The sequence below is a fragment of the Hirundo rustica genome, chromosome 1 (assembly GCF_015227805.2).
Source record: "Hirundo rustica isolate bHirRus1 chromosome 1, bHirRus1.pri.v3, whole genome shotgun sequence".
Lineage (NCBI taxonomy): Eukaryota > Metazoa > Chordata > Aves > Passeriformes > Hirundinidae > Hirundo > Hirundo rustica.
In genome coordinates, this window is record NC_053450.1 from 18,719,230 (window position 1) to 18,735,977 (window position 16,748).

At 40.2% G+C, this 16,748-nt stretch overlaps 1 protein-coding gene across 15 annotated transcripts in view; it reads right to left on the minus strand.

The window, feature by feature from the left end:
- The window catches only part of OXR1 (oxidation resistance 1), a 270,959-nt gene that overhangs the window by 71,392 nt on the left and 182,819 nt on the right, over positions 1 to 16,748 (minus strand). The window contains exon 1 of one of the 15 annotated variants that reach the window (XM_040084454.2): positions 7,664 to 7,849. The exons of 11 other annotated variants lie outside the window; for them this stretch is intronic. In XM_040084454.2, the coding sequence (XP_039940388.1) occupies positions 7,664 to 7,694 (31 nt within the window). In that variant the 5' untranslated portion in view covers positions 7,695 to 7,849. Of the gene's footprint in view, positions 1 to 5,038; positions 5,193 to 7,663; positions 7,850 to 16,748 lie in introns of those variants that run through there. 3 more of the 15 variants (XM_040084428.2, XM_040084489.1, XM_040084445.2) reach the window with 3 other exon arrangements.

Here is a 16,748-nt window from a genome sequence, read left to right on the forward strand (position 1 = left end):
CTAAACTGTTTGAATGTTAGAAATGGAAATTAACCAGAAAAAATAAGATAAAACCACAACCAAATGCCATGTTAAAACAAAAATGTAATACAGTCAAAGAATACCAGATCAGTCATCTGCTAGTTTATAAACTGAACTTCAGCTAAACATTTGATACATCAGAATCCTGAACAGCAAAAAAAGCCTAAAGAATTGTGAAATATGTAAAAAATTCAGTAAAGAGACGAGAGAAATAGAAATCAGAAAAATGGAAGGGTATCTTAATGAAATCCCAATTGAGTGGTTTTTAACACAGTTCAATTGTACATCAGCAGGCAAATTCAAAAGGACAATCAACAGCAAAGGCTAGGTAAAAGGACACACAATGAATTTCAAAGTTCCAAAGCTTGGAGGAATAAAAGCAGGGAAAGATGTAACAGTACAAAGCAGAACCTGCAGTAAAAGATCATTTAACACCACATGCACCTAGGGAATACTCAATAAATCCTGAACACTAGTAGCGCAGAAGTCTGAAGAAGAGCTTGTGCATACATTAACATATCACAAGATGACTGAGTCACCAGCCTGATACATTCCAAGATCACATTTGCTTCTTATGCCTGTACCAACCGAATTATTTTCAGACATGAAAGCGAAGCATTAGCGTCTTTGTAAAGGGTGTTGGTACATTTCATATATGCTTCATCTAGAACAGAATGTACAAGAAAACTCACAGAAGTGTGTCTACCCAGTTTGAATCCTCTTTCCTACATTATCATACACCTGGTAATTTCTTAAAAATGAGGTACTGAAAAAAGATAAAAGGAGAAAATAATCTGCCTTATTCTTATACTTGCTTTATTCCAAGACAAATTTTAGAAAAAAATATGCTAACTTTTACAGCAGGACTTGAGAAATGTATTATAAGTTGGCACTGCACATTTATCTTTCTAATGCACTGCTGCTACTTTGACCATAGTACAGAAGACAATCCACACAGTTTACTGGATATACTGTGTACGGTAACCTTACCAATCAAGATTCCAAAGCTGGTATGAAAGAAATGTAAATAAGCCCACAGGCCACATGGTTCAGAACTGAACAATCAAGTTGAACCTGAGGGAGAAAAACAACAACAAAAGTTTCAATAGAAGGCAGCTAGGAGAACTTCCCTGACAGACTGTTTGAGAGGAGTCTCTGAATCACTCATTTTCATTAAACTTCTGTACTTAATGAGAGACACACTGCAGGAAGTCAGCACTACCTGTGCAGTATATCTTCTTCCTCCATTAAGTGACCACAGAGAGAAGTGAGGTCAGAAGAGAGAAAAAAAATCTAGGAGAGAAGAAGCATAAGATTCCAGGTATGAAAGTATATCCTCACAGAATCAAAGGGTTATCCAGAAGAAAAGCCGCTTGAATACATTTACTCCAGCCTCCAGTTTGGAGTTGAATTACTGCCAACGTCAAATCGGGTCAGCTTAAAGCTGTCCCAGTAATAGACCACTCTCTGTGAAGTTTTTTCCTGTTGTCCAATTTGAACCTCCTAAGCTAAAACTCATGGCTGCTGCTCCTCCTTGATCACTTAGCTCTGAGAAGACTGTGTCCCTCTAGGTAGATGTAGGTCATAATTAGATTGCCTATGAGTTGCCTTGAGCTCCCTCTGCATCCCCAAAGCCCAGCTACCTCAACCCCTCCTCACAGGTCATATGCCCTGTGCCCCTAAATACACTGGCTGTACCCTCTATAGTTCCTTAGCATCTCTCCTTAACAGTGGTACACAAACCAAAGAGCACATTCAATGAATAGCTTCAGCAGTGCCACAGAGAAGAAGCAAAATTACATCCCTGACTGCTGGTCACACTCTCCTTACACAGCAAAGCAAACAGCAGACTATGGGATGTGCAGTTGGCTCATTTAAGTAACAGGTTTGTATAGATGAGACTCAAATTAAACTGAACGTTCAAGTTAATTCTGCAGAAAAGATAATTCTTAATCATACATTCCCTAAAGCCTTGAGTTGCATCTTAAAGCAACTAAAACCACATGCAACTTCAGCACGCTAACACCTACAGTACATAATAATGAAAAAAATGACACTGTTCTAGCTAAAGTTTCTAGGTAAATCCAGGCCTAAATAAATACATATTGGCTCTTCCTAAAAATTATTAATAGACTATATTTAGAAGTTAGACTTCAAAGCTTACAGGCCTTTCTAAATACAGAATAACTTTACACACTAACATTGAAGAGTGTGTTTAGTAAAGCCAGATGCTTTCTCTTGACTTTCTGATTATATCTGTATTTTTATCCTCCCTCACAACCACTAAAAGACAAAAAAATCTTGATGAAGTTTTTTCACTGACTAGGCTGCTGACACAAACAGTGTAAACTGGATAAACAGGTTTACAGCCTCCTATGGCACTACACAGTCTTCCAGTGCATCCTTTCTCCCTGCTAAGAAACACTATAGACTGTTCTGCATGTATCCAAAGAAGTGATTTAAAGCACAGCATTTGAACAGACTAGCTTCCCTGAACTTGGAAACCTGATAGAGAAGCTGTTCAACAAGCATGAAAACAGTAAAGGTAAAATTATTAATACTACATTAATTAAATTGAGATACTTCATTGAAGAAGCTAAAAAAGGTTGGGTTTTGTTTCAGAGAAGTTGATACATGGTTTTAAAGCATTTATGAAGAACTATTCTCTTAAGTAATGCAGTCACAAGTGAACCAAGCAAAAAAAAAAAAAAACAAAAAAAAAAAAACAAAAAAAAAAAAAAAAACAAAAAAAAAAAAAAAAAAAAAAAAAAAAACCCCACACACAAAAAAACACCACTGAAAGCCCTAAGTGGGGGAGAAAAAAAATACACTAATAGGTCGGCTTGAATCCAGAACACTCCAGAGACTAAGTATTTGGAGCAGTTAGAATCTGACATTAAGTCTTAAGCTAATGCCAGGGGAGCCATCTCTAATTAAAACAGAGGTTTGATTTCAATGAAGCATTGAAATCATTGTTACAGCTGCCATAGCACCCATTACCAGGGCACAGGTGGTTTGTGAAAGCCAGCAAAATGCTTGCCAGAAGATTTCTATAGTCACAAGAATTTGTTTCTGCCCATAACTGATAGAAACCCTGTGAAGGGGAAGGCAACATGGGAGGGCCAAGATCTACTTGCCTTGCAGAGCATGCTTTGCTTAGGTGAGGAAAAGGGCACAAAAAGACACAAAAAGGTCCACATATGCAGAAACTCACCCTGCATTCCAGAACTTGTTATTAATACAAATTTTAAACATCACATTATGAAAGCATCTGAGAAAAATACATTTTCTGCTCAAAACTGGAGGGAAAAAAAAACAAACAAACAACAACAACACAAACACCAGATCATTACAATACAGTCTAAGTCAATCCTTTCTCCCAGAAAAAGAAAGGGGGAAATAGAGCCTTTCCTCCAAGAAATCCCATGTATCACAGGAGATATTTTATACTAACAGCTGAACACAAGGCCTTATAAAACATTAAAAGGCCAGAAGATGCTAAAGCATTTTACTGCTATGGTGGTTCCACAAAAGAGTGTAAGCAATCTTGGTCAAAAAATCTTTAACTGTTTGCAGAGGCCTTATTCAAGGTACTTCATTTCACTGCTGAAAAACAAGTTACTGTCCATCTCCCCTGTATGTCGCAGGGAGGGACATGAAATAAATAGAGTGGCACTGTAAATATAGCCACTTACCAATTATCCTTCCTGTGCAAGAAGTGTGACCCAATGCACACAAGGAAACACCATTTACATCTGATTGGTTGCATGGGCATTCCTATTACTTTGGCTACTACACTGAGCAGCAGACCCAGTTTCCCTTCAAGGAAAACAACTATCCTTCCAAAATAACCTACAGAAACAAAGAAACTTAATGTGTTTTAATATTTCATTTCAGTAGAGACCTGACTTCACCTAGAGACTATAACAAACCTTCATTCATCCACTTCATACAGAGCTTCTCAAAACAGGGGGAAAAAAGGAAAACATTTACTATTCACAGTATACTCCTCTTTATTACAAAGCACTTTCACAAACTTAATTTCATATGTCTTTTTCTTTCCAAGCAATCACTAGAGCATGCTGCTCTTATATCATGACTTGTTTTTGACTACCCAATCAATAGCATTACCTCTCTAGAGTTCTCACTGCATGCTCCTCATCTGCATAAACAAGTGTGTGCGCATTCACTGACCACTCCTCCAGTTTCCAGGGTATTTCTTGCCAATATAACTGCCCACATCAGACACTTACAATACCTATACCAACAGCCCTAACAGCATTATCAAGAAAAGGGGTGACAACAGCGGGCCTCTTAGTCCCAGGAACAGGACAAGGAGTCACCTACTCCTGTCTCCTGACTGACCTGTTTGGCCACTGAGCGGCAGAGGTACTACTTCTGCCCTTAGCATCACCGAGCCTACTTCCCAGTAACGCTGCCAGTTCCTCAAGAGCATCTGAGAGGCAGAAACAACCTCGTACACAAAGGACATCTCAAATCGAGGAGCCTGTGCTCCAGGTGCTTTCCTACACCCCGGTCTGCAAAACTACCGGGAGAGGGAAGTCAGTAAAGGAAGTGTAGGAGTTGTGTCACAGAAATCAGGAAGACGTTCAGTCGGTTTGCTGCTGTCGGGCGCAGCCCCGCTGCAACCGCTCCGCGGCGCGGCCCCGGCAGTACCGGGCCCCGGCCCATGTGCCTGCCCTTCCCCGCCCGCCCTGCGCCTCCTTTCCCCGCCGCCTCCTCCCTCTCGCCCTTCCACGAGCGCCGCTCGGGGCAGCAGCCGCTCTCGGTCTCCCGGACCGGCTCGGCTGCGAGCCCGGGACACGGCGGGGCCGCTCCCGGCTGAGAAGGGACCCTCTCCTCTGGTGCTCCCGCTCGCTCTCGCCTTCCCCCGAAGCTCGCGCGCTCCAGGAAGGCTCGGAAGGAGCGGGGAGCCGAGCCCGATGCCCGGGGAGGCCCGGGCCGCCCGCTGCCCGCCGTTACCACACAGCCACCTCGGCCCCTTCCCCAGCGGTACCTGGCGTCGGCTTGGCGGGACCCGGCTCCCCGCGGCTCCGGCCATCCTGGCAGCGGCCGTGGCGGAGGCCGCCGGGCACGGCGCCCCAGAGGCGGCTGGCGGTGCCGCGGAGCAGGCGGCCGCCCTTGCCGGTGAGGGCGGTCAGCGAGTCCATGGCGGCGCTACCGGCCGGGGGGCGCCATGGCCGGGCCGGGACCCGCGCGCCGCCGGCCCGCGCCGCAACTTGGGCAAACTTTGGGCGGCCCCGCCCCCTTTTAAAGGGACCGCGCCGCCGCCGCGGGGCGCGGGCGGGGCCGGGGACGGCCGGCGGCCGCCGAGCGCTCCGGCCCGGGACACCGGGACAGCGCTTCCTTCTGGCCTCACGGCCGCCTGTACATCTCTGTGGGCTCACCCACACTTCGGGGAGTTGGTTATGTTTCGTGGAAGCTCAGTGCTTTACAACCATGTGCTGCAACGCTTTCTATGAACTTTCAGCTTTCCTGTTTCGACATTCCCAAGAGTGAAAATCGAGGCAACTTCTTGCTTTTCACAGTCGTGTATACGAAGACGTCCTCCCGCTATAAGTGTGAAACAAGACCAGCCGTGACACTGTGTAGTTTTGCTGCTCTGTTCTTGACCCCTCCCTCTCTCCGAGTGTCCCTGCCGCGGGATGCCATCATCCTGGCTTGTGCCAGCCAGCCATGTCCCGGTGCCCTCCTTTGAGTGTTCGCCAACATCGGCACTCGACTCCACCTTTGAACCGACTAGGGCACTTTAGACTTCCAATAGCACCCATTACCAGGGCACAGGTGGTTTTTCTTTCTTTTTGAAAAAAAGACGTTTGATTTGTGGTATTCATTTGTACCTTTTCATTCTTCATCCCCATAATTCTTGGAACTCTTTAAGTCTTGAAACAATAAAACTAGTCGAAACATGATCCAACAGTTTCACAGAAAAAGAAATACCTAAGGCATTGAATCTCACTCTTAAGATCTGCCTTTCGATGTGTTTGACACATATTGAGGCTGAAAGAACAGCCATATAATATATTATACTATATAATATATTATATGATATTTATTCCTGTTCCATAGACCTTGAGAATGTAGAATTGTAAGCTAATGTGTTTATATTCTAATATGAGTATGATACAATTATATGCTGCATCTAGCTGCAAATGAAGGCATTGTTTAATAAAAAATGCTCTTGTTGAGCCAAATCGATTGTGTACATGCAGAACAGTCGAACAAAGTGCTGAGCTATTTCAACTCTTATTCACTTGTAGCAGCTGCTCAATTAAATCAGAGTTTAATGTCAGCATTTTAGAGTGCTGATTTCTGAGGGTTACTTGATTTAAGCAGTACACTCGAATCAACCTTTCTTCTACTCAAATCAGTTCTTGCTCAGGAGATAATGATGTTCAAGACTTTTTTCAAATAAAACCTTTCACTGAAAGAGAACAAGAAAATTTTGACAGAATTAGCTCCTCCTCCCTTTCCTCAAGATTTGCCAGTAGACATGGATGAGTAATCTGTCTGCTCCAAGACTAGTGAATAAATCTGGAACTATAAAGTCACTGCATGGTCTAAGTACCACTAGATGTTTACAATATAAACAGTTCTGCCAACCAGATATGTCTTGCCCTAAACAGTATAATTAGTTTTCATTTTATGACAGGGTTTCTGCCATGAAAAATTATGACTGGTCTTTTGCCCTGCTGATTCTATTTTAGACAAAATCTGTTACATCTTTGCATGAGAAATGAGTTTACAAATGTGGTGATCAGCACATTTGAAACTTCCAGATCAGTTACTCACCAGAATTCCAGCTACATACACACCTCTATTAGTGTATTGACTGTATGTATTTCTTCTGTGTTTTTAAAGAGTTCTTTTGGTGGTCTTTTTGGTTGTTTTTGTTTTGGTTGTGGTTTTTTTGGTTTTTTTTTTCTTTTTTTTTTTTTTTTTCTTTTTTTCTCTAAACCATAAAATTTTTTAGGTTAGAAAAGACCCTTTAGATCATCAAGTCCAACTGTTAACCCAGCACTGCCAAGTCTCCACCACTAAACTACATCCCTAAGTGCCACACCCTCCAGGGATGGTAACTCTACCACTTCCATAGGCAGCCTGGTCCAAGGCTTGACAACTCTTTTTGACAAAGAAATTTTTCCTAACATCCAATCTAAACTTCCCCTGGTGCAGCTTGAGGCAGTGTTTTTTCATTACATTGCAGTAATAGAGTCTACAAATCCAGATTCAGACAGCATTTTGATGCAGTATTCAAGGTAAATATTTGATAATTATGGATTTGTTTTAGCTGCTTTCCCTGGCTTTCTTCACAAAGAGTCTAACTGAACTAAGAAAAGACTACTTACTTCAATGTCTTTTTCATAGTACTGAAAATCATTGTCTATACTCAAAAGCATCCATTTAGCAATGTTTTTACTTAACAAGAACAAATTCTTCAGTTAAACAGTTTTAACTTGAAAATCAAGATTTAGGTATCAGTGCTCAGAAAAGTAACAGCATTCTTTACGATATGTGACACTCATAAACTACTGATAAAATTTCAAGGCATTACTATAATACAATAATTAATATTACACTTATTACATTTTAAGAATATAGTCAGAGGTATACTACTTGCCATCCAGAGAGACATTGAGAAGTGGGCCCATGCAAAACTCATGAAGTTCAACAGGTCAGTTATGAGGTCCTGTCCCTGTGTTAAGGCAACCCAAAGCACAAAAACAGGCTGAGCAGAGAGAAGGACTTGGGGGGTAGTCGGTTGATGAGAGGCTCAGCATGACCTGGTAATGCACACTTGAACCCAGAAAGTCAGCTGTGTCCTGGGCTGCATCAAGAGAAGTGAGGACAGCTGGTCATGGGAGGGATTCTCCCCCTCTACTCTGCTCTCCCACCTGGAGCAGCCACCTGGAGCACTGCATTCAGCTCTGGGGCCCCCAGCACCAGAAGGACAGGGACCTGTTTGAACAAATCCATAGGAGAGCCACAAAGATGATCTGAGGGCTGAAGCACCTCTTCTATAAAGACAGAGAGGGTTGGGGTACAGTCTGGAGAACAGGAGGCTACAGGAGACCTTAAATCACCTTCCAGTACCTATAGAGAACCTACAAGAGTGTTGGAGAGGGAATTTTTGCAAGGAGTAATGGCTTTAAATTGGAAGAGGTCAGGTTTAGATATTAGGAAGAAATTCTTTACTGTGAGTGATGAGGCACAGGAATAAGTTGTCCAGAGATGTTGTAAATGTCTCATCCCTGGAACTGGTCCAAGCCAAGGTGGACAGAGCTTTGAGCAACCTGGTGTAGTGGAAGGTGTCTCTGCCCAAGAGAGAAGGCTTGGAATTAGATGATCTTTAAGGACTCTTCCAACCCAAACCATTCTATGATACTTCAGTAGGTATCATCAACACAAATATCCAGTACTATCGGCTTTAAGATGCTGTTTCCACTTGGCAATGCCTTAGTTGTACCACGCCTATGCTAGCAAGATTTTTAATAAAGATATCTGCTCTGAGAACTGACGAGACTTAATCCTATATCACTTTAAAAATCTAATATACTGCTACTTAAGATTGCAGTCTATATTTCCATCTGAAAAGCTTTGTAGCATTCCTTTTTAATTGGTAGAAACATGTGAATGCTCTGTACATAAGCAATGTGTGTCCCTTTTGCCATAAAGCGAAACCAAATATAGATGGGTTCTATAATATTTATAATTTTTTACACTTACATTGATCTTGAACACCTTTACAGATCACTCTACCTTTCTGTCCTCAAAATGTCTGGAAACAGCCAGGATTTTGCTGAAGAGGATTAATAAATCTGTGTTTGATCTCTGAATGTGCAACAAGGATCTTTTCAGGGTTTATCTTCTGGCCTGTGGTATCAGTGAAGAAAAGAGTATCTCTGTAACTCAGCCACTTAAAACTATCCCTCCAAAACAACGAACTGGTCCTACCTGCTTTTAATTGCTTGTTTCTGTTCCCGTGCTACAGGTGTAAGCACAAGGATTCATTTGGCAGGTGAATGAACTGTGTTGTAAAGCTGATCAATTTAAATGTATCTTTTAGTTTAGCAAAAACTAACTAAAGTTTTTTTTTGTTTTGAGGTTACAATTATCTCTAGTTAGATCTTCAGAGCTGTTTGAGTTGTGTGTAAACACCTGTAGAAGCACAAGTTGCAAAACAACAGATGAGTCTAAGTGGCTGGGAGAGCGGAATGGGAGGGAGCAGAGAGAGAGGAAGTTTCATGCCAGCCTCTGTGTCTTCAGTGCCAGTGTATATTAGCTCAAAATGAGAAGTCAGACTGTGGCACAAATAGAGATGCCTTCATATTGGTATTATATCCAAACCAAAGTTTGTGTATACCAATAGCTACAGAAGTGTCTGACAGAATATGTCTGCATTTATGATGTAATACTTAATAACACATTGTCAATCTATTGCACAACTTGGTCTTGTAACTAGATCTCCAAATCCTAAACCAGAGCAGGTAGAGATCTGATTGAGCTGCATCTTAAAAGATGGGAAGGGAGCAGGGATCCATTTTCATCAGATAGAAAAGGACACAATGGGGTAAGAGTATTTCCCAAGTCTGAACATATAGTTTTTGTCCTAGGGTAACTTTATGATGCTTGTATCCCCAATCGTCTGTTCTGTTTGTGCTGTATATTGAGTCCTGTGCCTTTAAGACTGGTTCTAAGAGCAAAGAGAAGCGCGGAGTTTGTTTTGAGAAAACTGCCTGACTCCTCCACATTCTTCTGCGGACAGGAGTTCAGCGAAAGCTTAAAGAGACTGCAGGACAGAGATTTTTTCTTTGCTTTTAGTTAGTTTCAGCTAGCTAGGGCAGAGAAGTTCCCTGGACTGTTTTTTTCCTTTTTCTTGGAACTGTGTAAACCTGCTCTGGACTGAAAACCCAGGGGAGCACTGGGGGCTGCACCTGCGGCCCACCGGGGCCTGGACCTCGGCATTTTCCAGCAGCGCCGGAGGGACTGGGACTGAGGAGAGACTGAGAGAGAGCTGAGCTACACCCACGGCAAGGACTTTCTCAATTTGCCATCTCACTTCAGAAAGAGAAGTTTTATTGTTTCATACTATTCATTCTTTATACTTGTATGCACTTCATTTGTTTAGTAAAATAGCTTTTTCCACTTTTCTCCAAAGAGGGGTTTTTTTCCAGACCAGTTAGAAGAAAGAGCCACTTAAGTTTGCTTCCTTAGAGGGATCCTATACAGGGGTTTTCTCCCAAATTTGTCCTAAACCAGGACAGTTTTATATAAAAGAATTTCATAGGAGAATAAAAAGATAAAAACATAGCAAGTGGTAGTGATATCACTTTTTCAGAGACAGATTTGTTGCTTGTGAAAATAAGTGTAAATTGTAGCAACTAATCCAGCAAAATGCCAGCAGATACTGTTTAACTTCCTCTGGGCTGGGCCAGTTCACATGCCTGGTGTACAGGATATGTGTGCATATATGCAATGTCTTGCCAAATTCCCAGTGCGACCAAGCTGCAGGCAAAAGTGCACCAGGCACTAACACAAACCCCTCACTCTCTTTTGTGAGAAAGGAGTTTGTACATGCTTTCCAAGGTGACAGTGTCAGTCATCTAGCAATTAGTCAGCGTTCATTTGTATATAAACAACCTCTAGGCAAGAATGTAATTCTGGCAGCTTGAACCAAACGCCCCATTTAAGCTTCCTTAGTCATTCTGGAAGCACTGACTGTCATGTAACACTATGAGGATGCTGCATGCCTTTGTTAAGTATTCTAAACTACCACCTCTGGTCAAGACACTACCATTTGTTTGGTTGCAAAACCCATAATTTGAATTTTGCAAATTCATATTTGCAAAAATATGAATTTGAATTAGAATTTCTCAAAAGCCTAACCTCTTTCTTAATTTTCAATGATATCTATTTTTAGTAATGTAAAATAATTCAGGGTTTATTTGGGTTTCTGTTTCCTTGTGAAAAAAGCAAATTCTTAAGACACAGAAAAACAAAGTGCACTCTGTTTCCAATGCTGTTTCAGTAAAAATTAAACAGAATGCAGAATGCACGTGCAGTCCCTGAAGGAGGAACCAGGACTCAGGCATGCAGAACTCCCACATTCTCAGGCCTGTTTGCCTAGGAACAAACTAATTTAATGATGAAGTATGGAAGTACACAGTTGTAGAAGCAAAAACATATGCGCAGATCTATTTTTGTGATTAAAAATGTTCAGATTATTCCAAAGGGAAATTCAGCGTCAGTATCAATTTGGGAGAAGTTGAAAAGAGATAACCAGTAGGTGACACTAAGTAAATGGGTGTGTTTAAAACAGGTTCTTCACAGAGAACTGTGGGCTAGGTGTGGCTGTTCACAAGGTTTCACAGCACCACATCCTCTTTTCAGGTTAGGCACTCAACAAGAAAGAAACTCTCATCTGCATACTAGAAATGGCAAACATGGAATTTCAGACTTCAGCAGGTAGGGATATAATTCTGATTTTACTAAGCAGCTCCCTGTAGAATGGAAAGGACATGGGGCCATTCTCTACCTTGACCACTGATGTTGTTCACTGCTCAGCAGAAAATGTCACTCTGAAAGGACTAGACAGAATAAACATGGGCAACAAGGGAGTGTCTGGCAGTCCAAATCTGATTCTGGACTGGGATACTTCAAGTACGAATTATTTTTTGTACACAATTACCCTTGAAATAACACTGAAAAAGACAGCATCTCTTTTAGGAGAGTTGTTTTCTTAGTAGAAAACTGAATCAAACACCTGCTGTGTTAGTATTTCAAATATGGCTCAATAAATCTTTAATTTCCTAAGAAGTTGTATAAAATAAAGGTACCACACCTAGATATAAGATTTCTCCAGGCTGAGGAGAACATTTGGACCTTGGACATCTCAGCATATCCCTACAATATATTTTAGCATCAAAAGATGCACTGCTCCTTATGTTTAATTTCATAATTGCTACATACTGTAACATTCACTGTGTAATTTTGTCTTCTTTCCAAGAAGACCATAAATATTATGGGCTGGTTTGTTTGCTTGGTATCTAATCTAATCCTGGGGAGACCATTTATAATTAGGTCAGCCCAACAAGTCCATTTCACCTTTAAGGAAAAAGTAATTTTTTGCTTTTCTACCCAGATTTTAAAAATTTTCATACAATAATTTAAATTTAGATAGTAAAGATAGAAACACCATGCAAATGAAACATATAATCAAATCTGGGACATTATTGTAGCACATATATGAAAAATGTTAATTGATTCACAAGTGTCCTGAACTGGCATACATAGCATAATTACAGTAATGCATACTAGGCATATGAAACCCAGCACAACTGAGTACAAATTAAGGGTATTTTGCTCCACTTAACCTCATCTTGCAAAATAATTTTATCAGATTTCAAAAACATTCCACAATTTTTTGACACTTTTGGATGTACCCAATTTCAGCTGCACATGGTCTGAATTTTCAGAGATTCAGGTAAATAAGAAGCTTTGTTGCCTGCAGTTACCCAGCTTCTCTGCAAAATTATAGAATCATAGTCACCATCCAACTTGTATCTATGATTTTTTTTTTCAGAAAGCAGCAAAAGAATTATTCATTACAAAACTGAATACTTTAAGACTAAGTATGTATTTTTCTTATTTTCCCAAAGTGTACTTATGTACCCATTCTACAATCATATGTCAACATTTGTTAGAATATCAGTGATATCAGCATGGAGGTTTTCAAATACCATCTTGAGAATAAATGCACATCATATGGTGACTTCTCCATGTTTATGGCAGAACTTTAGTTCCAGCTGCAATTACATAACCCTTTATATAGACTACCTTATCAAATAAACATGAAAAGACTTCCAGGTCTTCAGTTTGTATTTACCTGGTCAGTAGAGGCTTATTATAAACAGAACTGTTCTTTCAGGGAGTTGTATGAAATTGCAATTGGACTGCAGGAGGTACGAATGCATGTTCATAGAGACACCCATGCAGTTTAAGGATGTTCACTAGTTAAGGCACTTGCTGAACACAGTCAGTTTTCAGTAGACATGTCTTCTGTGTCTTTGTCATCAACTCACTGACATTTTTTCTTTCATCATGTGTTTTGCAACTGAATGTGGAAAACACTGGCAGTATAATTGATGACTCTGTAGTATTTACTAGCTAAGCTCATCCTCCACAGAGGCATAAATTATGCAAATTATAAATAATTGCTTATGAAATGTGCTCAGAAAATAGATTTTTCATTAGATATTCAAATCATAAGCAAACAGTATTGACTTAATCCTTTTTTTTTCCCTTTTTGCCATATAGGGGTAACTATTTCCTTCTTAACACTCACTAAATGCTTATCAAGTTGTTAATGCACTGTATCCCTGTAAGGAGGTTGCTCATACTTGCTCAGAAACAATAGAGCCAGATTCCAATTCACTTTTTACATTGACTGACTAGTTAATGATAAAATAGAATGTCTCTCTGGTAGGATACAATTGTTAAAGTTCAGTCTGGTTCTATACCATTTCCGAGGACTAAGCAATCATAATACAACTCAGATTTTAAATGAAAGCCTTGATTAAGAGCAGTAACATGAAAAATGTTTTGTGATCAATATCTCACCATCTCATGACTGGCTGTATTCTTCATGTTTATAGGAAAAGCCACTTACTTTAGAAATCTACAGTCCTTCTTGGGGTTATAGCATCTTCAAATCTTCAAATAATCTTCAAATTAATAAAGTCCTTTAGGTGATATAATGAACTAGTTCTGTATGACTGAAGAAATAACCAACTGCTTGTCACATACTCTCATTATGTTTGGTTGGCACCAAATCAGTTTCCAATTCAGAAAGCATTATGGCTTTTAGTAGAAGATTGTTTTCATTGCACCCTTTAGACCTGAAGATACCTAAGATACAAGATCCTTTCAATTTACTAGACCAAAGTTATTCTTCTCAGACACCTGGAAAACATAGTTTTAAGAACAGTGATGAGCAGTAAGTTCTATGTAGAAATACCATCTAAAGTACAGTGATATTTACTAGAAAAATGGGTCCAAAATATCATCAGAATTTATCTTAAACCAGAATGAGGCTAATGGCAACAGCTGATCCTTTTGATTGCAAATTTTTTATTCTAATAAGAATTACTGATTTTCTGTTTTAGTTGCTTCTGCTTAGGCAGTGCATTCTAGGATTAGTTTAAAAAAAGACTGAATTCTGTTCCAGTCTTTGCTACCTGTTTTGTTTGTTTTGTTTTGGGTTTTTTTTGTGGTTGTTTCCCTTAAGTAAAGTAAGCATATGAAAGCCTTTTGTACATACCTTTTCCTGAGCCACCTAAATTTGTGTAGGACATCCCTGAAATTTTCTTTTGAATGAAAACCCAGAAGAAGTATGTTGATCTTACTAGGAGGAAGTTCTGCTTTTTCTTCCTTGTTAAATCTTGTTTCTTAAGGAACATCTGGTGACTCCCCTCCCCCACTGGCACCACATCACAAGCATATGCCTGAATCATTTGCTCCCATAATATCATGTAGAAAACTTGTGGATGGTTATTCACTCTCTCCTTTTGGGGATAATTACTACAATTTATCCTCAAAAATCAAATCCATTGCTTCTAGCTAGCTAAATCATTTGAAGTCTGTCCATTACTGTATTATCTCTGAATTATGAAACTTTATCCTTTATACAGTAGGGGTTTTTTTCCCCCCTTAGATTTCCTGTCTTAACTCCTGCATCTCTCCCACATTTTATTAACTTGGCTTTGATTACTGTCACAATTTCCCCTGAAATGATTTGCAGTGTGTTGTCTCTCTTGTGTCCAGCCACATTTCTCTGCAAGGCTGTGCATACAATTGAGACCCCTTGCACATACACAGCATTACAGATCCTACTTGCCTCTTATTAATTTCTTTCTATTTGTTTAGATGGGATTTTCTGTAGGCTTCATTTAAAATGACTAAAGGCATGTTTTGCTATTTTCCTTGTATTTCATCTGAGGATGAAATATTGTGAACATATATTATATTCAAAATCTCAAAAGAACAGTTCTCTTCATAGGCAATTAATGGTTATCTGTCAAGGTTTTTTACACCAGTGCTTCAGGATCAAGACTAGAAATTTGTAAGTGATTTGACTGACAGGGGTTAAGGGTGAAGCATTAGTGACATGGCTTTTTTTATCAAGGAAGTAGGCTGTTGTATTTCTCAGAAGTCAAAACCTTATTTCTTCCAACTATAGGTCCTAATATTAATAAATTTCTATGCTGGAAATACATACAGCATACTAGTTTAGTCATGAACCTTGGTAAGGTCAACAAACCTCAGCGAGAAGGGAAAAATAACTATTGTCTGCCTTGATATATATTTGTCTTAAATACAAAGGAAAACATCAGTTATTTGTATTGGAGCTGGCCTCTTGAGCTACTACTAATCTGTTGTTGAAGTTCTGCCTGTCTCAAATCACAGTGTCATTGAAGAAGACCCCAAGACTGCTCCAGCAGACATGCTCTGGAGCTGACACAAATGGAGCTGCCATGAAAACCTCCAAGGTGTCAGGCTGCAGAGCACAGCAGGAGAGGTGTGGGGTGCGGCCAGGCGGATGAGCTGCTCAGCCTGGTGGAACAGCTAAAGAGGGGGTAGAAAGGTTTAAAAGTATCAGGGGCTCTGAGGAGGAGATTGACTGGTGGAGACAATCTCTACCATCCCTGAAGCATGAGCACCAGACCTCGCACCACTAGAAAGAAAGGATTCCCTCCTGCACTTTCCCATCCCCCCTCCACCAATGGGATGGGGAGGGGAATCAGGAAAGAAAAGAAAATAGAATTCATGGACTGAGATAAGAACAGTTTAATGATTGAAATGAAGTAAAAGATAATAATTGACAAAGTAAAAGATAATAATAATGAACTACTACTAATAATGATTGTAATAAAAAGGAGGAGGGAGAAATGTGAAACCCAGGAAAGAAAAGAGCACAACGCATTTGCTCACTACCCGCTGACTGATGCCCAGCCCATTCCCGAGCACTGATCAGCCCCCTTCCAGGTAGCTCCCCCAGTTCATGTACTTGCCATGACATTCTATGGTATGGAATACCCCTCTGTCCAGTTTAGGTCAGCTGCCCTGGTTTTAGTACCTTCCAGTTTTTCTGCACCTCCTCACTGGCAAAGCATGAGATAGTGAAAAGTCTTTCACTCAGAGTATGCACTGTTCAACAACAACCAAAGCATCAGTGTGTTATCAACATTACTCTCATACTCCAAAACACAGCACCATACCAGCTACTAAGAAGAAAATGAGCTCTGTCCTGTCTGAAACCAGGACAGGATCACTAAAGCAATTCTGAAAATATCTAGCACCACAACTTTTAATACTTTAGACTTTTTTTATATCCTCTGTAACTTTCCTTTTTGTTTTGGTTTTTTGCACAGAAAGCTTTGATGGACTCTGTGGTATTAAAAGACCTCTGGTGTCACTCAAGACTTCATGAAGAAATTAAATTGTAATAATAAAGTTAGAAGGCATCTGGATAAGTAAAGCACCAAAAATCAACAACTGTTTTAACCATTGGTGGTAAATCTATAGTTTTCTATATGAGTCAATAATCATGTGGATAAGAATAATATGTTGATAGTAGTGTACTTGTACTCTCAGGAAGCTTTTTACAAAGTCCTGCAGCAAGGAAATGAAGCTGTTGTAGGATGAGA